The sequence below is a fragment of the Anguilla rostrata genome, chromosome 1 (assembly GCF_018555375.3).
Source record: "Anguilla rostrata isolate EN2019 chromosome 1, ASM1855537v3, whole genome shotgun sequence".
Taxonomy (NCBI): Eukaryota; Metazoa; Chordata; class Actinopteri; order Anguilliformes; family Anguillidae; genus Anguilla; species Anguilla rostrata.
In genome coordinates this window covers 71,252,951-71,275,053 of record NC_057933.1, presented here as the reverse complement: position 1 = coordinate 71,275,053, position 22,103 = coordinate 71,252,951, and the positions used below count along the sequence as shown (strand labels likewise).

Below are 22,103 nucleotides of genomic sequence, written 5' to 3'. Positions count from 1 at the left end.
TGATTGTATTTGCAATGGAGGATACCCCGAAAAGTGAAGGTATGGGGTATGGCAAATGTTCGGTGGATACGCCCCGATACGGTGTAACTTGGCGGACGGCATACCAGGTGCCATCCCAATCTGTTCTGTCTCACAGTTCTTCTAATGTAATGTTTTTTTTTTTGTTGGTATTTATGAATGTATGGTTTTATGAAGGTTTAAAAAACGGACAAAATGTTTTTAAAAAAATGTAATATACATATCTTTCTTATGCTTTTATTTTAGTAGGTGGGTGTATACTGGTACTGAAATTAAAAATGTTGAGAGGATAAACACACACACTGGATTGTTCTCTTCATGAGTATGAGCTCAAAGGTACATTGACCTTCATTTCCACTATAACTGACTTAACTACACTTCCCAGGAGTCTTGAGATTTTTGTGGATCCATGTTGCAGTAAGGTTGAGTGTGAACCGACTTTTGTATCCACTGTTCTTTCCCCTCCCCCTCCTCAATCACACCCTTTTACCTGCCGACACACCCGTCTCATTACATTATCCAATCACAGAGAGAAACACCCAGGAGGTGTACTTCCTGTCTATGGAATGGTGTTACTGAGAAAGGAGAGAAAGATACAAACCTGGAGTTTACGAACTGTTTTCACTCTGCAATGAAAGGTTAAGAAAAGCTGTTTTTTTTTGTACAGCATGTGCATAATTGTCACTGCTGTGGATCTGGCTGTTTAGTAACCATATCAGAGACAAAGAAGTGGAGATAGAAAGAAGAAAGAAAAAAGTAGAAGAAAAGTGCTAATCTGTTCAGACTTGTTTGGGAATTTGAGGAGGGAGGGGGAGGAGAAGGAAAGATAAAGCGAGAAAGAGAAAAGAAGAAGAGATTTTGTGGCAACAACATTCCTTTTCTGAAGGCGATATAAAGACCAAAAAGAGTATATTTGCAAGAACGGATTAACATCTCATAAAACATTGTAATGTTGATCGGGGTCAAGACTTTAATTGCGTGAACAGAGAAATGTGGACTGTCTCTGTATTGTGCAACTTCTGCTAGAACTGCTGAGCTGAGAGAGACTGGGGGAACGTTTTCCCCACTTACAAAACTCAGGTGAGTCTTTTGTAAAGGTGAATTTTACCTTTATTTTGGGAGCTCTTGTGTCTTTCCCTCTACCTTTGCCTGTCTGCACGGTGTACCATCCAGTTTGTGTTCTCAGTCTTCAAGTAAAAGCGTGGACCTCCTTGAAACTGATAACCCCCATTTTGGTTACTTCACGCTCTCGTTCTGTGTTTGCACACTCAGTGTGTCAATCGATGTGTTAAATTCTTTTGGAGCTTCGCTGTGCATTGACTGCAGGGTTGTGCTGCAGGCCAATCTGCTGTTGTGTTTGTTTCTGTTTGGTATTTATTGGAAGAAAAAAAAAACGCTTATCTTACAAGATAAATGAAGGAATACTGGAACTGAATACTGCAACATATTTTACAGACCTCTGCTATACAATGTATCACTTTTGTTTTTCCATCTAAATTAATAACACGTAGCTTTATTTATAATGTTGCTTGCACAGGTACTGTGTGGCTGGTGACATGGGAAATCAACAACCTCAAATCATTAGGAACATTCAGTGAGCCATTAATGATCTTACCCGTAGGGTAGACGACCCATGGTTTTTACTACTCAACAATACTGTATAAATGCTTCCTTTCAGCTAGCATCACATTTACAATTTCATGAAGCACTTTAATAATTGTACTAAAAAAATTAGATATGTTACTGATGTGTGGTATGGTCTGAAATGCTTTTATATTAATTAGAACTGATCTCATTGTTAAGAAAACATGTCTTGTGACGCTGGAGTTATGTAAAATAGTTTATATATTTTTTTTTTGAAAATCTAATTTTTCTTGTAGGTTCTGAAAAGCATGTTGTCATGGGAACTAAGCTACCCAACTGGACTCTACAAGTGTCCGATCGGAATGTATCTGAGAGCGGCCTTCAACGAAGGGAGTACTCTGGCCGTGACACAAGTCCTAGGACTGGGACAAAAGTGCGGGGAGAAAGAGGGGAATGGAATAGAGAAGAGGAAAGGAGGAGGGAGAAAGAAAGGGAGCGAATGAAAGGGAGAAAATGGGATGGAGAAAGAGAGGTGGCACAGGGCCTCTGGGAGAGGGAGAGAGAGAGGAACAGAGACAGAGACAAGGTGGCAACTGCACCTGGAGGGAGAGAGGGAGAGAGGGAAAGGAGATCCAAGGAGGTGAGACGAGAAGGACTGAATGGGAAAGGTATAGTGGCAGAGGGGACGAAAGATTGGAGGGAAAGAGAAGGAGAAAGAGAGGTAGGAGGTACCTTTCCGAGAATGAGGAAGACTAGCAAGGAGAGGGGTGTGAGAATGGGAAGACTTCCTGAGAACGAAGCAGAGAGAGCAAAGATGAAACGATTTGAGAGGGTAAAGGCCCTGGACATAGACGAAGTGCAACGTGGAAAAAGAACAAAAAGAGATGGAGAGCGAGACCTGAAAAAGTACAGAGAGATGGAGAGAGAGAGATGGAGGGAGCCCAAACGCAATGGAGGGGACCAGAGAGAGAAAGATGGAGACAAATTGAGGGAGAGACCTAATGAATTTGATCCTAGATTTAGAGACAGAAGGAGAGAGGAGTGGGATATGAAAGAGCCAAGAAGCCAGAGAGACAGGGGCATGGACAGCGAGGGGGAGAGGCCAAAACCTCGGCAGCGTGAGAGAGAGGTGGAGTTTTATTTACCTCAGAGAAGCAGAATAACTGAAGACAGAGGAGGATGTCCAGAAGACAGGAAGGAGCAGACGAGAGAGGGATGCAGGGACACAAAAAGTGATGGAGACAGTGATGGAGAGAAGGGAAAAAGGAGTGGCAGAGAATCAGAGAAAATTATGTTGAGCCACAAACATAGTAAAAGTGAAGGAGATAGTGAAGGGGAAAAGAATAGAGACAGACGGAGGGAGAAAGATACATACAGAGAGGCTGAACGTTATAGAGAGAGGGAGAGAGAGTTCCAGGTTGGAAAATATAGAGAGAGAGGTGAGAGGGAGAAAGAGAGAGAGCTGGTGCCATACAGAGAAAAGGAGAGGTGGAAAGAGAGGGAAGGGGAAAGAGAGGCTGTGAAACCAAGGGACGAGGTAAGACAGAGAGAGTGGGAACAAGACCTGGAGAGAGGAAGAGATAGAGGCACTGGAAGAGAGAAGGAGGCCGACAGGTACAGAGACAGGGTTTGGGAAAGAAAAGAAGACAAAGAGAGGCAAGGCAGGACATGGGAAGAGACCAGCAAAAACAGTGATAAGACTCATAAAACACGAGGGAGAGCAGAAGAGAAGGTCAGAGAGAGGGAGCGGTACCCAGACAGAAAGAAAGAGGAGAGATACCTCAGATTTAATGACAAACAGAGAATGAGGGAGGTGGACGATACAGGAGAGAGAGAGAGAAACAGAGAGAGTGAGCTACAGAAGGAGAAAGTGCAAGGCAGCGAAGAATTGAAGCCTGAGATTGATGTGGAGAGAGACGGGGAGGCAGATTCCACAGCAGAAAGATTTAGGGAGGGAGAAGGAGAGAGGGAGGGAGAATTAGAGATGGAGGGGAAGCTACAGGGAGGGCAGGAGCCAGACAGGGGGCCAGAGGCACCGGACCACCGATACATACCCAGAAAACTCTGGTTAGAACCACAGAAAGTGACAAAAAATACAGAGATGGAAAAGAAAGCAGAAATGGATGAAGATGAGGGACACAGTGGAAGGTATTTGGAGAGCAATTTACAGGAGGGTTACCATATGCAAGAGAGATGGATGGACAGAGGAGAAGGGGAAAGTGCACAGGACATGGAAGAGGAAGAGGGGGTGAGCGTCAACAGTGACAAAGAAGAGGATAGTGAGAGAGGCAAGCAGATAAAGGAGCAATTTTACAGGGATGAAGAGGCAGAGTCATTCAGTGATGGTGAGAGCGAGCAAGCTCGGCAAAGAGAAGGATGCACTGAGGATAGTGACAAAGATGTGGAGAGAGGGTGCAACAGTGACCAAGACAGTGATGGAGAAAGTCAGAGAGAGTTTGGAGGAGAGAGGGAAAGAGTGCTGTCAGGAGAGGATGGGTTCATAACTGTCTCTAGTGGTGGGGAGGAAGAAGATCGGTTTGAAGACTGCAGTGAATTTTGGGAAGGTGATACAGGGGGTATCCATGAAGGAGAGAGGAAGGAAATCAATAATCAGGAAGATATCCATGAAGGAGAGAGGAAGGAAATCAATAATCAGGAAGCGAGTCTGGATGAGGGCAGACAAAAAGACAGCATGCACCCAGGGAGGGAGACTACTGCAGATACCAAGGAAGAGGAGAATGAGGAGGAAGTGCCTTCCAAAGTGACAGTGTTCTGTGTAATCGGACAGACACTCCCTAGAACACGATGTGACCGTGAGGGGATCCTGGATAAGACTGGAGAGCTCAGTCAAAATCCGGACCATGACATTGGCGGAGGTGGTGGGCTCACTAATGCTGTTCCTACTGATGGACAGACTGCGGACAAAGAGTGGGAGAAAGGAGACCAGGATGTTGAGAGTGGGCAGCCAGACAAAGAGAAAGAGACTGCAGAAAGAAGTAAAGAAAAGGTGGATGAGATTTGTACCCTCGAGGAGGAGAGCAGAGAGGAGAACCCTGGAATTCATGTCTGTGAGAGTCCGCCAGAGTGTAGTGAAACTGAGGAACGTATAAGGGAGGAGGTGGTTGATGTGTGCCCCAGAAACAGTGAGAGAGAAGGCGGTGGAAACATGATGACTGCGGAGCGTGAAACAGAGACTGAAACTTGTCAAGGGAAACAAGACGCAAAGGAGACTGAGCCACATTCACAAATGACAACTGAGTGCAGTGAGGAAAGAGAATTTGGAAGGACAGGGACTGAATCACATTCTGGGGGTAAACAAGGTGACAAAACAGATACTGAACCCATCATTCACACGCCCAATGATTTGACAAAGGCAGAAGAAGGACGCAAAGAAGACTCTGCCCCGTATATAAAGTGGGCAAAGGATATAGTGAGGGAAATCCTGGGCTCATCAGGGGACACTTTGGAAGGGATGGAATCACCACAGAGTAGAGGCCTCATTCCTGGGATGCCTCAGACAGACCAAGAGGCAGACGGTGAGAGTGGGTCACCGATATATGCAACGGTCCAGAAAAAACCAGGTGCTCAGGTGTTCACGGACTCACCGGCAGAGCGGGAGGGAGATATGCCGGTGTATGCACAGATCCAGAAGCAAAGAGACAGGCACCCTGACTCACTGACAGGCAGTCAAACAGACACAGGGATGCACATGCAGATGGACAGACAAAGGGACTCTGATTCGCATACAAACACACACATAGAAATACAGATAGAGCCGGTCAGACAGAGCAGTACAGGGGAAGGCACATGGGCAGCAGCTGGACAAGGAGGCAAGACAGACAAAGAGGAGGACCCAGAAAATCACCTCTCCTTCAAGAAAATGCCCCTCTCAAAGTCCAACAGTTGTCCGAGTCCTGACAAAAGCCCAAGTTCCAGTATTATTAAGCTAGAGCATTCTAATGTAGAAAATAAGGAGGGAGCGATTGGAGCAAAAGAAAGCACCAGCAGCTTTCGAGATCAGGGAAATAAGGCTCGGGAAAGGAGGCGAGGTTTTCGAAAGACCATTGAAAAAAGTAAAGAAGAAGTAGCAGAAGAAGAGACAGAAGAAGCAGAAGGCAGAGATCGCAGGACGAGAGTGTTCGACGTGCCTGGTGAGAGAGCGAGCCCCCCGACCCCCACCCCACCCCATCCCTAAAGAAAAATGCCCCATAGCTGTACTTTTGGCTCCTCTCTTGGAGATGGGTAATTCTCTCGTGTCAGTCATCTTTTGCTCCCTATCTACCATCTTTTGGTGGAGATTTCCAAAGTTGGAGATCCCACCCCCCTGTAATGTCTTTAGGAACCACATAAAAACAAACAAAAAACCCCATAAACCTATACAAACAAATGAATGTGGCTTTGGTTTTGACAAACAGCATCGCCTGACTGTGTTTTGATTTTCAGAGGATTATGACGAGCTGAGCTTCAGCTGGAGTGAGGCGGAGCTGAGGTAAGACTGAGTTCAGTGCACAGCTGCCCTCATCATCGCAACTTAAATACAGCAGGGAAGAGATCCGCAATAAACCTGTCTCAGAACCATACCTGGGGTTGCGTCTCAAGAGCGCGTTCATGCATGTGTATCATTAAATTAAAGGTGGATGAACACAGCGCGGCAGCATATTAATATATCCTCCTGAGACACCACAGTAAAAACCTATATTTAAAAAAGTATTTTAAAAGATTTTGACACAATACACATGTCTTGGATGAAAAAAAAATGTTGCAGTGAAAATATTTTTAAAAATATTTTAAATGTAATTTTTATTGAATGTCCCATGCAGAGTAGGTTTCAGCATAGTAGCATATATGGTTCTTGTGACTACGACCACTGACTCATGTCCTCTACTTAAGTCAAAAATGAATTGCTGGGTCTCAGGAGGATATTGGTATATTCCACTCTCTTTGGCTCTCTGTAGTCAAATTAACTTTGCAACTTGACAGGCAACAGAAATGTGACATTACCAAGAGACTTTGTCATAGTATTATTTGAATAGTGAAATGATGGCGGTTTGAACAAGTCAAACCAATTGAGTGGAAAAGGTGTGGAATGCTTTAGGTACTGGCAATGCAAAACAATCTGATGGGATCTTGTATTGCAATGTTAGGTTTTGGTTACAGTGACAATAGTATTCGAAGCTAAATATGCACAGTCGTAACCATGGCAGTGCTACGCCGACTGGTCCTGTGTGGAATGGCTACTGTTTGCTGTATTGTGGAGCAGTGCCAGTTTTCTCATTTATACTGCTTTGGTCTGGTTAGCATAAAGATGCAGCTGAGAAGAAGTCATGGTGTCTTGTTATTAACTCTGCCTGTCTTCTGCTGTTTGTCCTCTAGGACTGTAACAGATACAATTGGGAAGATGAAAAAGAGAAACTCCAAATTCTTCAGTGAGTTTTTTTTAAAAAAAAACCTTTGCACCCCTATCTGTCTTTCCTCTTCTGCCACCTTCTCAATTAGCCCAATGTCACATAAAAAAATAAAAAAATAAAAAAACTGTGGCATATATTTTTTGGTCTCAAATAGCTTTCCTTTCTGTTTGTATTTCAGTTGTACTTGAATCTGTGTCTCTCCCTGAAGAAATTTAAGTACTAGCCAGGGTTGCCATGCGGGTACAGATTCAAATAGGAAATGTTGTTGAGAACAAAAAAAAAAAAAAAGAAATCAAATGTTGGTGTTAAACCAAGGAAAAAAAAATAACATCACTGCAAAAAATGTAAATAAATGAAAGTTGGTTGTCAGGTGGACGTAGCCTATAGGGTTCCATACTAAATGCAACATTCTTGAAAACTATTACCACGCGGCAGAAAAAAGCTAAACCCTGACAACCCTGATGCAGGCAAAGAATCAAGGTACGGTTCATAGGCAGGTTTCTACAAGTCTGTGCCTTTCACAACCTGTAGGGAAAAACAGCTGTTCTAACTTATGACTCAGATTAGTATGCTGGGTGTATATAAGACACAGGGCCCGTGAATGAAAAACTCTCCACTTCCCTTTCTTTCACAGACTCTCAACTGTATCAGCAGTACAGCGAAGTGGCTCTGAATCGGGAGATACTGCGCCAGTCTCGCAACGACACCCTTTCCGTGTGCGAAGAGCCTCCTGCCCCTTCATCTGTGTCCCCCGTGCCCTCGCCCCCCCCTGCTCGTCGCCCCTTACCCCCCCTTCCTGCTGTGCCCCATCCCCACTCCCTTGGTCATGCTAACTCTTTTTCCAATACCAGCGCTCTGTCCCTCCCTCTCCCTCTCCTTCCACGGCCCCCCTCTCCCCGTCTCCCTAGGCCTCTCTCTAGGTCCCCCACTCTTTGGCAAGATCTACCTGGTGTGAGGAGCAGCCAGGAACTGAGTGATTTAAGTGAAGATGAGAGACGTCTGCAAGAGGTATTGAAAATAAGGATGGTAGTATGTTGTGTGGATAGTAGATTACTTTATTTCAGCATATAACCAATTCCTTCCCTTTTTCAACATTGTTTGCACACCATTGTTGAGAAAAATCTCTTATTAGCTATATGTTTTGCTGGATTGTTGGGTGTTCAGTTGTAAAACTGCTAGGTTTAGCGCAGTTATGACTTAATAATAAATACCACGACAAATCTCTCTGGGATTCAATGCACAAGTCGAAAAATGCTGTACGTGTATAGGTGGCTTCTTTACAAATCCAACTTCCTGTTGCTTCTGCTTTCTTTATCCATTAGGTGAGGTTTGAGGTGGTGACCTCAGAGGCGTCTTACTGTCGAAGTTTAGAGATTGTGGTCCAGCATTTTGTCAAGTCCAAAGAGTTGGGGGCCCTGCTGACAACACAGGATAGGAACTGGCTCTTCTCGAGATTAGGGGATGTCAGAGCCATTAGCCACAGGTAAGTGAACATTTCACATAATCTCCCAGGGGTTGCTTGTCACAGGTTTGCCGCATACATTACTTTGTAAAATTGCACTGCACAGAGTAATAAAGTGTTTACTGTCGTAGTGAGAATGTACCAAATTGTGCCTTTGAAACTCCTAATTCAATTGGACGTAGTAACATTATGCACTGCAGCAAATGGTATGGAAATGTTTTCATCTGTCCACTTATCAGCTTTCTGGAAAAACTCGAAGAGAGGGTGGAGAATGACATCATGCAGTTCACTGTCTGTGATATCATCGTACAACACTGCCCTCGATTCCGACTGGTCTATGTGCCCTACCTCACTAATCAATCATACCAGGACAAGACGTACCAAAAACTCATGTAAGTTCTAAGCAGAGAACTTGTGTTGGATACTCTTTGCCGTCTTTGTGCTGGTATTGTGTCTAGTAAGTTTAAGAACGCTGTGTTATTAAGATTTGTACAGTGCTGATGCTCTGTAGTTTCCAGTCATCCTGTGTATTCTGTACTAGTGCTTTCTCTCGGTGCAGTGCTGATGTACTGCTGGGTCAGTGTGTGCTTTATGGCAAATCCCCTGTTCTGTTGTTCCCTCAGGGACGAGTGTCCCGGGTTCCGCCGTGTTGTGGAGAAGCTGGAGCGCAACCCCATTTGCCAGCGACTTCCCCTTCGCTCTTTTCTCATCCTTCCCTTCCAAAGGATCACACGAATCAAGCTTCTCGTGCAGGTCCTTCTCTCTCCCTTAATGATATCCATCCCTCCCTCCCTTCCTGATTAGTTTATAATGACTTGTTTGGTGTCTCTCTCTCTCTCTCTCTCAGAATATTGTGAAGAGGACAACTCCAAACACAGAGGAGGAAGTACAGGCCATAAAAGCTCTCAAGTTACTGGAGAAGGTGTGGTATTTCTCTTTTGCACAGGCTGTTACTGTATCAATTAGGTCAACTTACTTGTCAGCGGACTCGCAGAGCTGTCCCCAAGACATGGGTTCTTGGGGGGAAAAAAAAACAGTATTTTGTTGAATTCATCAGGAGCACCAATGGGCTGTAGCTTACCAATTTATAAATGCTTGGCACATCCAACATAGCTAATACACAGGAGCTTTGTTTTGCTCCTAGAACAGCCATAGTTAAACCAGCTATTATTATTATTATTATTATTATTAGTAGTAGTAGTAGTAGTAGTAGTAGTAGTAGTAGAAATAGTTTTGGTAGTGGTACTTGTGGTGGTGGTAGTTGTAGTTGTGGTAGTAGTAGTAACAGTAGCAGTAGTAGTAATAGTAGTAGTTATTCATTATTTTGCATTCAGTCTATTTGTTAGTGATGCGCCTCCTCACGTTGGCTCTCTTCCTTTCCTCAGCTGATCCAGGAGAGCAATGACAGCATCACTCAGATGAAGAGCATTGAATCTCTGGTCTGTCTGAGTGCCAAAGTTGACTTTGTTGAGTGCAAGGTGAGGATTAAGGATGAAACTGCATGACAGTGTGAGATTTGTATGAAAACTGATGTTTGGTGGTTGGATATCATTAGATAATTTGAGCGATATTATTTAGGGATTTGTTTGTTTCCTTTCGATTAAAGTTGACTGTTTCTCACCTCTTGTTTAAGACTCTTCCCCTCGTCAGCCAGTCTCGTAGGCTGGTGCGGGAAGGCGTTGTGACAGAACTACAGGACTTTGTGCTCAAAGAGCCAGAGAGGACTCTCTACCTACACCTCTTCAATGACTACCTGCTGGTCTCTCTCCGAAAAGAGTGGGTATACACAACACTGCCAGTGTCCGTTTGCCTCTAATTTGTGCCTCAACACTGATGGTATTGACCTTCTTGATTTCTCTCTCATTCTTTCTCCTCACCCTCCTCCTCCTCCTCCTCCTCCTCCTCCTCCTCCTCCTCCTCCTCAGAGGAGGCAGGTTCACAGTGATCGACCACGCTCCCGTGTCAGAGCTTCGGGTGGAGAACTGCCGAGTGAAACTACACTCCCTGCAGAAGAACCTCTTTCGTCTCCACCTCGCGCAAAAGGCGCTGCTCTTGCGGACAGAATCACAGTACGAAACCTGCGCCCCTCGTCCTTCCTCAGTCATTCAGTAGGGCCTTTTCAGGAAATAAGTTCTCTTATTGTCATCATTTGAGTTCCGTCATAGACACTTGGTAATATCTGGGCAATATTGTACCGTGCATGGAAAAATTAAGAGATATCCCTGTGCTTACTCCGGGGTGGTGGATGGTAGAAACCTGCTTGTGTGAGTCATCTCATGCCGTGAGTGAGACAGGTGTTTTGAATAGTCATTTATGTTTTCTGGTCGGGTGGCCTCTCACTGGCTATGGTCCATGCTCACCTTGGCTTCTCTCTCTCTCCCAGGAGTGACAAACTGCGCTGGATGTCGGCTCTCTCACGCCCACATCCACAGATAGATTTCTGTGCAGCTCAAGGTGTGTCTGTGCCTCTGTGGCCCAGGTTTATTCTTGCCACAGCATGTTTTGCCTTTAATTTTGACTAACCTACTTCAGGAGGTGTAGCATTTCCTTGTTTTTGATGCAACGTTATGAGTATGACAGTTGCTGAAGTTAATGACGAAATGTTAAGTAAGATGAAGGTGAACGGTAATCTTGTGCTTGAGTTCATTTCTCAATGCCTGAATACAATTTGCATGACGTTAAGTTTCTTGGTGTCTATATTATACATGAATGTACCAAACTCAGATGCAATTGATCTTTCTCTCTCCTACTCGTAGACATTACTCAGGTCCAGTGCATCAGAGCATTTGTTGCCCAGCAACCAGATGAGCTGAACCTGGAGAAAGCAGATGTCCTCCTGGTTCATCAGCACAGCAGTGATGGTATGGACAGCTTGCATGTAACACTGGGGCAAACAAAAGCCAGAAGCATGCAAGAAATTGCTAAAGTAATTGGCTTTATAGCAGGCAAATAAAGGAGTCTTTTTTCCCACAACCTGGCAAGTTCTTTTTCTATACTGAAACTAAACAGCTCCCCATTTGTTCCCAGTTCTTGGGCATATTCATTCTTTGACGGCTTCAGCCAACTGGAAAAGCGTGAAGTTCTCCAGAGAAGCAGGTTTCAAAATAAGAAACAAATGTATTTATTAGTTTTGCATATTTTATTTCTCTTCTCTTTGGTTTTTCAGGCTGGATTGAGGGAACAAGACTGTCAGACCGACAAAGGGGCTGGGTTCCAGATTCTCACCTGGAGACAATCACCAGTGCAAGAGCCAGACAGCGCAACCTGCTGGACACTCACAAAATTACTACAATCACTGCAACCTACTAAGGGCAAAATTCAATCTATGCGCATGAGAGAAATGGAGTGGGAGGAATATCAGGTTCTCATTAGATCTGGGGTTTTAATTTATCTGTTTAAGCCAATGATTTGATCAAATGAAAATCCGCTTGTCTGATTAGGCCAAAACCTTTGTCCTTGCTGTCTAAATATTGTAATATAAAACGGAAGCTCCTGGATGGTGGCTGTCCTTGAGCAGAGCTATTCACTCCTGCAGTGACCCTTGTCTTTGTGCACGGACTTTGAATGACAAACTGATATCAAGAAATAGTATTAGTCTTATTATGTGTGACTGTTCCCTGACAGGAGTTACATATAGCATTACTATTTTAGCACAGATTAACAATAATAATTCAGTGCCATTCGATAGTAAAACCGCAAGGTCTTGCTACTGTATGCTAGGTTTTTTTCTGGTTGAGCTTTGTTTTAATATTTGTGAATATTTCTTATATTCACAGATTAATGCATGATAAAATGAATATAAACGTATTGCCATATTTCCTAACAGTATAGGTATGATCAGTGAGGTACCATATGGTAATGGAAAGTGTAGTGTATATATTCTCTATTATCTACATATCAGTATATTGTCAGTATGTTGTAAAACTGTGAAAAATCAATACATCTCAAATTCATGTATATATTTATATCCAGAATTATAGAAGATGAGAGGGAATATGTGCAGTTCTATTCTGAAAATCTAAATGATCAACTTGTTATTGTTTATATTGTCAAAAGAATTGTTTAGGAAAATAAAAAGATGGTTATGTGCAGACATATATGAGATACATTGTACAATTTTCAATAGGATTGGATTTATATATCTTTAAAAAGTGTTCTATGATTTTTATCATAAGAAATTTATGTCATGCATACGTTTCCTTGCCAACAAGGAAATATTCTGCAATAAAATTTTAATAGAACGTACCTGGCCTCATTGGAATAAACTACGCTCACCACAAATACAGGTGGGCCCCGTGGGTGCAGGCAGCCATGTCATTAAGCCACTATGATAGGAAGCCCCACCAGCAAAACGCATCTGCAATCTGCTGCATTACAGCATTAATGCCTGATGTGTCCAGAAGCCACCAATTACTGCCAATGAGAGATAAACCTTTACTCTGACTGTTGCTAGCTCTCATGTAGTAATTACTGTGATCACTTCACTGGCTATTAGCAATAGTTTGCATCAAGTTAAAAACCTAGGTGCTGGCCTACAAGTCAGCAAATGAAACCGGTCCACCATACCTCCAACCAATTGTCAAACCTTACACCCTGGCCAGATATCTCCGTTCCACAATCTCGAGGCAACTGGCTCTCCCGTCTCTCCCTCCCTGCATAGTTGTTTCTCCCAGTCACAATGCATGTCTGTGACATGAGTAGATGTGCCTTGGCGCCTGTGCCCTTGGCATGGTTTTGGGTGACTTTAACCAAACGCTCAATTATTAAAAAGAATAATGGAATACGAAAAATAATGCACTTAAAAGAACAGAAAAGATGTGCTGATTAAAGCTTTGAAAATCCATTATGTATAAGTTTTCCAGGCTGTACCACCCATTATTTTACTTGCCATTTTACTCGAAGTGTTACTAGTTATCACAGCACAATTGAACAAGAGACAATATTCACCTGATGTTTAATAGGATATGCATTTAATGAACGCATACAGAAAAAGATTGCAAACTATCAGGCTCACAGTTCTGAAAGTACAGCGACCTCTCCAGTCCGTGAGCTATGACACGTAACACAAGAATGAGATTTTAGGACTGTTATGGCAATCTTACACCATCCCCGGCCCAGTTTCCTTCCATGCGATTGGTTTAATTCATGTCACTTTGCTGTTTCAATGTACAGTCAACGAGAGTGAGGCGGTACCAATGCGAGAATGACAGCGCCTGTAAACCAATAGAAACACTGTCAACAAACGCATTGACGCCCATTTTGTCCCACTGAATGGACAGTGATAATGCCAATCAACATACAAGCTGTTCATTTGTGAAATTTTCTTCGAATGGGCGTTGGGTTATTTGTTGTTTATTCTGTGGAAGACGTAGGTCAGTCGACATTTTAAAAATAGATTGCAATGTAAAACGGATTGAATTATTACGTTTGTGTTTGTGTGTTATTTTGCGGTATAATTTCCAGAGAGTGTATTTTCTTCAGCCAAGATTCGGAGGAAATCTGACTTCCATTTACCGTCAGTTTTTCTGCATTGTTCCCAAAGGTGGGTTTTCACACGTCAAGCTACCTAGCTAATTTACTAGTTCTCTACACGAACGTTGGATTTGATTATTTAGCTAGTGGCTAAGTGTCGTAGTTAAAATCACACAATATGAGTTGGCATGTAAAATAGTCAGATTAACTGTTTAGCTAGCTATGTTTCGATGGCTATTTAGCTATTTAGATAATGCTAACGGTCCCTTATTGCACGCGCAAGCTCATGTAGCGTTAGCTACATAGCCAACAACAGGCAACGTTGCACCATCACACGTAGTCATTATTTACTGCTAGTTAATTTGACACGTAAATAAATATGAGCTCTAGATCGGCAATACTGAACAATAAATTGTCGGTGCCCACGCAGTATTTATCCGTTCCACCCGTCTGTGTGTGTATACTGGAATATTTCGCTTGTTGCAAGAAACAGTAGGACATCAAGCTGTGCACCGTTGTTCAGTAGTTAATCTTAGGTTGTTCAACTTTATTGTCACACCTCCATCTATCTGCAGATGAACAGTCATTATCAACGTAGTGTTCCTCTGGAGGTGAGGAGAGCGGAAGGGGAGCGAGTCCGAGCAAAACATCCGGACAAGATACCGGTCAGTCCTGTCAATACTGTCCTCGAACCTTGTTGTTGGGCCTTGTGTCATGACAAGGATTCCATTCTGGCGGCCTTCAGAAGTTTTTGCGGATTTTAAATTTTTAAAAATTTTAAACTCCCTGTACTCATGCACATTGGCTTTTTATATGCTTCTTATGTGGACTGTACAAGCCCTAGTAGTCGTCTGGTCTTTTTGATGTTTAAAATGAAAGTTCCCTTTAAAGTACCTTGTTCCCTCTGATCTAATGTAATGTAAAATGTAAAGTTCTGAAGAACAAATGATTGAGTAATCATAAAGTCATATGGACATTTAGGTAGTTTTCTTCCTGCCGGTACCATCTTAATATATGTGTGTTTGTGTGTGTGTGTGTGTGTGTGTGTGTGTGTGTGTGTGTGTTTGTTCTATTATGTCCTGATCCATATATTTAAAAACAGTGCAGATAACACTGTAGTATTTACGTGTTGGTGTTTCTTTAATTAGATAATTGTGGAGAGGGCTGCCAGATCAAGAGCTCCTGACTTGGACAAGAAGAAATACCTTGTTCCCTCTGACCTGACTGGTGAGTCAAATTGTCTTGCCCGTGTGTTGTTCGCTGCATGCACAGTAGTTCTGTGTAGCTTTTGCATGTTCAGACTCTTTTACAGTCTAACAGTGATGTCAAGAGAGACAACAATAAAGAGTATGTGACTGTGGGCGGATCAGGGGGTGGGGGTGGGGGGGATTAAATAAAGTACACTTACTCAAGAAGGCGTAGACATTAGTGTTCAGTTGTGAAATTGCTAAATCATTGCTTGTTCCTTGAATTCTGCGTTCCTTGGTACTGGGTGAAGCAAAATGAAAGCTAAAAAAAGTTTTAAGTTTTGTTCTGAATGTCTAACCCCCCATCCCCCCCAACAGTGGGTCAGCTGTGCTTCCTGATCAGGCAGCGGGTGTCTATGCGGCCAGAGGAAGCACTTTTCTTCTTTGTAAACAACTCCCTTCCTCCTTCAAGCTCCCCTCTCTCTGTGGTCTATGAGGTAAGCCTGTGCGACCACCCTGATCCTGCACAGCTGATGCTAATGTACGTTTTCACTGCTGACTGCTCGCCACATTGACCATCCGTGCCTGTGTCTCTTAGGAACACCATGAAGAAGATCTTTTCCTCTACATGACCTACAGCAATGAGAGTGTCTATGGAGCCTGAGAGAGAGAGAGAAAGAAAGAGAAAGAGAAAGAGAGAGGTGGGTGGGTGGATGGGGCAGGAGGGGAAGAAAAGGTAGAGGGGTGTTGGAATTAAAAGATAGCGAGACACTAATTTTTTTTATGTTTTACCACTATTATTCCACTTGAAATAAGTATCAACATTCTCCAGAGACTGGGAGACATTAAAGGAAATGGGGTTAAGAGTTAAGTTGTTTAAATGTTTCATTGTGTTGGAACAATAATTATGTGAAAGAGAAACAGAAAAAATGGGGATATGGAGGGAAAGTTTCAGCGTTGCCTCATCAAGTCATCTTCCTCTCTCAAAGTGAGTCATCTGTATTTAATGAAAATAGTATTTTTTGTAAAATAATGTTTTTGTGGAAAATAAAATATTAAAAGTATAGACTGTGCAGGACTGCTCATTGTTTGCTGTACTATGTGTATTAGTCCATCTTCTCACTCTATTCTTGTTTATTTTTATTTTTTAAATCTATGTACAAATTAGGTGCCCAACATGGAGCTGTACAGTTCCCACCCTAATTTGATATGTCCAATTTGATGTGCAGACTCCATTTTTGATTTTGGCGAGTGTAGACATCCACGGTTCTCCTCCAAAACATGTGGTGTTGCACATCTGCTTCTGTTCACACCGCAGACTACAGCTAAGCTCGCACAGAGCTGAGTCGGAGGAAGACCTTTAATATGGGGCTTTAGTGTGGAGAGCATGGGCGTCTGTTCGACCAGTGAGGGTCGCTAAATGGCGATAAAACGTGGACCCCTAACCAACAACCCTCCCATTCCCTGGGTGAAGCAATCGGCAGTTGCGTGTCACCCTATGGAGCTACCGGCCACGGTCGGCACTGACACAGTTTGATCCGAGACCGTGTGGCTCATAGTTGGGTGCTTTTCTCACTGTACGTGTGTGCATATATACGGTGTGTGTGTATGTATATATATATATATATATATATATATATATATATATGATTGACAGAGCAATCTGTTGGATCAACCTTTATTTTTTTATTTCAACCTTTATTTACCCAGGGTAGGTTCGCTGAGCACGGATGCTCTTTTGCAGGAACGCCGTGCTTCACACTCATACACATTCACACCTGGGAGCTGCCCAGTACAACCACAATCCTCTATTGTTGGCCACTGAGCAGCTCCACTGGAAGGAGAGAACCAATTAAATCAGGGGATGATTAGGCAGCAAGTTTTTGCGAGAGCCAGATCTGGGATATTAGCCAGGACACCAGGGAACCCCCTACTCTTTGCGAATAGTGTCATGGGATCTTTAATGACCACAGTGAGTCAGGACCTCGGTTTAACGTCTCATCCGAAAGACGGCATCTCCTACAGCACAGTGTCCCCGTCACTGCACTGGGGCATTGGGGTTTTTATTTGACCAGAGGGAAGATTGCCCCCTGCTGGCTCACCAACACCACTTCCAGCAGCAACTCAGTATTCCCTGGTGGTCTCCGATCCAAGTACTAACCAAGCCCACAGTTGCTTAGCTTCAGCCAGTCGGCAGGAGCAGAGTGTGTGGTGGTATGGCTGCTTTTATCAAATGTACAACTCAAAATCAGATTAAAATGAGGACATTTATTAATTTACAACAAATATTTATGTCTAATCTAAAGATGAGGTTCAGCTACCTTAAATAAAGAGAACATGTTATATACATGGGAAAGTTAGAATCACAAAATAAATGAATAAAAGAAAATACCAAATCACAGCTTATTTCTTCCCAAAATATTCCCAGGAAACCAAGATCAAAGTCCTAAAACCAAAAGACAGCTGAATATTCCAAAAAGCCATGGATGAAAATGTAAAAATGCCAGGTAAGCTGTAAGACAAAAATGTCTCTTACTCTTAACACTTGCTCTAACTAGGTAAAGAAAAGTCTCCTGTTTGTAAGCAGTTCTACGAGGATTTGGTGAGGTGTGAAATGAGGGGGTGTGGTTGCAGACAGGGACTGCCTTGTCTGAAAATGACCAAATTTACATATTAAAGTGGCCTTTGGAAACAGGGCTAAGCACTGTGATAACCTCAAAAGATTCTTGGTTTTAAGCTGTTTGTAAAACGATCAAATATGACTATGGTTGGAGGTATTGCAGCTCAGCTATCAAAAAAAGAAGCGTGGAAGTTTTTCAACTATTCCCAAGAGATGGAATTTAGTAGACAAATAATTGTTGAACTTGTTGAACAAAACCAAATCATACCAAGTTGGTTTCTGCTTTAACTGAAACTAACTAAAACTAACTCGGACGGAGTGTAGCACAGTGGGTAAGGAACTGGGCTTGTAACCGAAAGGTTGCAGGTTCGATTCCCGGGTAAGGACACTGCCGTTGTACCCTTGAGCAAGGTACTTAACCGTAATTGCTTCAGTATATATCCAGCTGTATAAATGGATACAATGTAAAATGCTATGTTGTGTAAGTTGCTCTGGATAAGAGCGTCTGCTAAATGCCTGTAATGTAATGTAACTCAAAAAATGGAGATTTCAACTATCAGAACTCAGCAACCATTATCTGTATAGACATTAATATTTTCACTTAATGATGAAAAAAATTTAAATATTGCATTCAAATTTAAAAGGAATAAGGATTTTTGTGCAGCATACTGCCATGCAGGGGGTCCTGTGTCTTTTCTGGGAGGTGATAAAGTCATAAAACTCTCAAAGGAGAGATGGCTCTCCAGGACGCCCCAGACTTATATAGAGATAAGAGCTGTAACCTGGTTAATTGCCCCAGTTGGTGGTAGATGGGCAGCGTCACAGCGGGGATCTGAAGGACGTTGCCGTGGACACACTCCTGAGGAAGGTGCCACACCCTGGCGGCATGGGTGGAAATGAGGTGAGGTTGCCCGCTTGCAGCATCTCCTGGGTGGCTTCCACCTGCTCCGACAGCGCAACCAGGTCACTGGGTTGGGCCGGGGCGTGTCCATGGCGACGTCCACCGATGCCGCTGTGACGCTGCCCATCTACCACCAGCTGGCCCATCTACCACCTGTCCCTCCGGTGCTGTCCATGATGCTACGGGCTGGGCCGGTGAGTGTGTGTGCTCTATTTTATGTCATAAACCATGTATTTAAACACATTGCAGGTAACATTGTAATGCTTACCTGTTGGCGTTTCTTTAATTTGATTATTGTGGAGAGTGCTGCCAGATCAAGAGCTCCTGACCTGGACAAAAAGAAATACCTTGTTCCCTCTGATCTGACTGGTGAGTCAAATTGTCATGCCCGCATTCTTCCCATGTTGTTCTCAGTGTGCATAATAGCTCTGTGTAGCTTTTTCATGTTCAGACTCTGCTACAGTCATCATCACAGATGAATTGTCATAGTATTTTGTTTAATGTAAATGCCGAGGTATGCATTGTAAGGACTTAAACATTGTGAAGATCAACTGGCCCCTCTCAACCCAAATGATATTTTATGCTGTGCTGCTTCTCCAGGAACAGCACTGCATCAAATGATTTGGCAATCGCTGCATAATAGCTGTCCCATTCCCAGAGGGCAAAGCAAATCTGGGTAAAAAAGCAGTGAGGCCAAGAGAGGCAACAATAAGGAGTACGTGACTGTGGGAGGAGGTGGGGATTAAAGAAAAGGCACCTACTTATGAAGACTTAGACATTAATGTTCAGTTGTGAAATTGCTAAATCGTTTCCTCTGGTGACTTCTGTATTCCTAGTTACTGGGTGGAGCAAACTGAAATGAAACATTTACGTTTTGTTCTGAATGCCTATACCCTCATTCTTCCAAAGGATATGACCTCATTTGGAGTTTTGATGATGGTGGTGGAGAGCGCTATGTATTAGCACATTGGTCCAAAATCTCCCATAGGTGTTCACTTGAGATCTGGTGACTGCGAAGGCCGTAGCCTAGGATTCACATCATTATCAGGTAACCCGTGTAGAAATTACAGGCCGTCTAATGCATAGTCCCCCAAAAATGGGGGTCAATTGGCTGCTTAGTCTCTTGGCCAGCTGTGTGTTGTATCATTAGTCCATACCCAAGAAAGCTTGGTGGAATACAGAGCCAAAAGAAATGTCTTTGTCCCAAACAAAGGCACTCTATGACGACTTTAGGATTATAATTTGCCCAATTACTTTTGGTCATGTAAAATGTGGGAACTATATATAAAAAGTCCTACACAGATCACCCAAAATGGATCTAAGTACCCTTAAATTAAAGCTGACAGTCTGCACCTTGTACCTCATATTCATTGTTTCATTTGAAATGCGATGTGCTGGAGTACACGAAAAAAGCAAAAATTGTGTCATTATTCAAATACTTATGGACCATAATCATTTCATTTTACAATAGATTTTCAAGCTGCTGCAAAGGGTTTATTTAATTTTGAGAGAAAGCTATTTCCAAGCGGTCCTTAAGTTTACAAGGCTCAGCTTACTGTCAACGTTATGGTGACAGGCTTGTCTTATCAGACTATGGTCGCACGTGTTCTCGAAGAGGAATTGATGACTGCAAGATGCAGTTTTAAATGCCCCTGTTTACTACCTGCTGCAAGACTAGAAAAGCATCCATTTGTGAGAGGGACCTTTCAGAATGACTGCTGAGCAATGGGTTTCAAACAGAAAGGTACCCTTGTGTCTGCCAATCAAGGCTGGGTCCTGTACAACAGGAAAACTGGACAGTTAGACCTCATGCTGCCATCTTATCTTTTCAATGGTGAAATGCAAGTATGTATGGAGTGTAGCACAGTGGGTAAGGAACTGGGCTTGTAACCGAAAGGTCGCAGGTTCGATTCCCGGGTAGGACACTGCCGTTGTACCCTTGAGCAAGGTACTTAACCGAAATTGCTTCAGTATATATCCAGCTGTATAAATGGATACAATGTAAAAAATGCTATGTAAAAAGTTGTGTAAGTCACTCTGGATAAGAGCGTCTGCTAAATGCCTGTAATGTAATGTATGGATCTCTCCAGTGTCTCTGGGGCCTCCTGTATAACTATATTCACACAGACGTTAGTCTCGTATATCCAGACCTATCTCCACACTTCGTTTCAGTGCTGTGCCAGCGCTTTAGAAAGGTCTGGCTCAACCCATTATCATTCCGGTATAGGCAAAAAAAGTGCTCTGGCTTGTTTGCATTTCTTTAAACCAATCACAATCATCTTGCGCGGCGCTAAGCCCAGGATGCAGCGGCGGTGCCCTTGCAAAAACGATAACACGCTTATCGGGAGGAGGAGGGGAATTCCAACTGAAATAGTTGGCCAATGTCAGGCTTGTACCCACAGTTTATACCCTGTGAGTCGGACTATGCAGATGTATTCATGCCTGCATATTCAGCATATTCGGACTGAAAGGGACTTTTATTGCAAATTGCGAAAGACCAACAAAATAACAGTGTCATCAAGTTAAGCAGACATTTTTAGACTTTGACCGTAATCCTGTCCACCATATCTTGGCCCATCTGGGAAGCTGACAGCTTTTCCGCTAGCAGGAGGGGCCGGATGGTATTGAACGCACTGGAGAAGTCAAAAAACATGACTCTCACAGTGCTCCCTGGCCTCTCCAGGTGTGAGTAAGCCCTGTGCATCAGGTAGATGATGGCGTCATCTATGCCAATGTGTACCTGGTGCGCAAATTGCAGGGGGTCCAGTGAGTCTTTAACCTGGGGTCTCAGATACTCCAAAACCAGCCTCTCCAATGTCTTCATGACATGTGAGGTCAGCGCCACTGGCCTGTAGTCCTTGAGAGTGCTGGAGTGAGTTTTTTTTGGTACCGACACAATGCAGGAAGTATTACATAACTCTGGCACCTTCCTCAGATGCAGAGATAGGTTGAAGAGATGCTGAAATACACCTGCGAGCTGGTCGGCGCACACCTTGAGCACCCTGGAGCTGATGTTATCCGGACCTGTGGCCTTATTAACATGGAGCTTGGAGAGCTTGCATCGCATCTGGCTGGCTGTGATAAAGAATGGGCTGGGAGGGGATGTGATTGTGCTGCCCTCAGCTGTGGCGGGCTGACCACGGTAGGGGGAGGTGTCCTTAGCGTCTATGTAGGCAGGGGGGGAGTGGAGGGGGGGGGCGCTGTTGTGACTCCTGTGCTGTCCTCCGTTGCAGACGGGGGCTGTGGGGAGGGGATTTCAGCAGCAGAGGCGTGAATTGGGCAGAGGTGGACAATCCAGGTTCAGAAAGTAAAAGTTCATCCCAGGATTTTGTTCCAGTCACCTGGATTTGCTAATGAGCACCATTCTTCAGCCAGGAGGTAGAGCTTAATCAGCTGGCTGAGTTCAGGGGTGGATGAAATACATGGCAGGACTTTTACTTTCTGACCCCTG

At 43.5% G+C, this 22,103-nt stretch overlaps 2 protein-coding genes across 3 annotated transcripts; both read left to right on the top strand.

The window, feature by feature from the left end:
- Window positions 1-529: 529 nt before the first annotated feature.
- On the top strand, window positions 530-12,717 carry arhgef5 (Rho guanine nucleotide exchange factor (GEF) 5). Of its 2 annotated transcripts, XM_064309121.1 has the most exons (16): window positions 530-1,098; window positions 1,899-4,178; window positions 4,221-5,753; window positions 6,046-6,091; window positions 6,976-7,028; window positions 7,645-8,018; window positions 8,333-8,493; window positions 8,712-8,864; window positions 9,096-9,225; window positions 9,320-9,394; window positions 9,858-9,950; window positions 10,106-10,248; window positions 10,398-10,541; window positions 10,856-10,926; window positions 11,229-11,333; window positions 11,639-12,717. In XM_064309121.1, exons 2-16 carry the CDS (start codon window positions 1,919-1,921, stop codon window positions 11,779-11,781), a joined length of 5,484 nt encoding a protein of 1,827 aa, XP_064165191.1. In that variant the 5' UTR covers window positions 530-1,098; window positions 1,899-1,918; the 3' UTR covers window positions 11,782-12,717. The 2 variants fall into 2 exon arrangements, with proteins under 2 accessions (XP_064165191.1, XP_064165183.1); XM_064309113.1 differs by having other exon boundaries at window positions 1,899-5,753.
- Window positions 12,718-13,803: 1,086 nt separating this feature from the next.
- On the top strand, window positions 13,804-16,195 carry zgc:92606 (uncharacterized protein LOC100000242 homolog). The gene is made up of 5 exons (XM_064311078.1): window positions 13,804-14,014; window positions 14,520-14,609; window positions 15,093-15,171; window positions 15,510-15,628; window positions 15,730-16,195. Exons 2-5 carry the CDS (start codon window positions 14,520-14,522, stop codon window positions 15,793-15,795), a joined length of 354 nt encoding a protein of 117 aa, XP_064167148.1. The 5' UTR covers window positions 13,804-14,014; the 3' UTR covers window positions 15,796-16,195.
- Window positions 16,196-22,103: the final 5,908 nt, after the last annotated feature.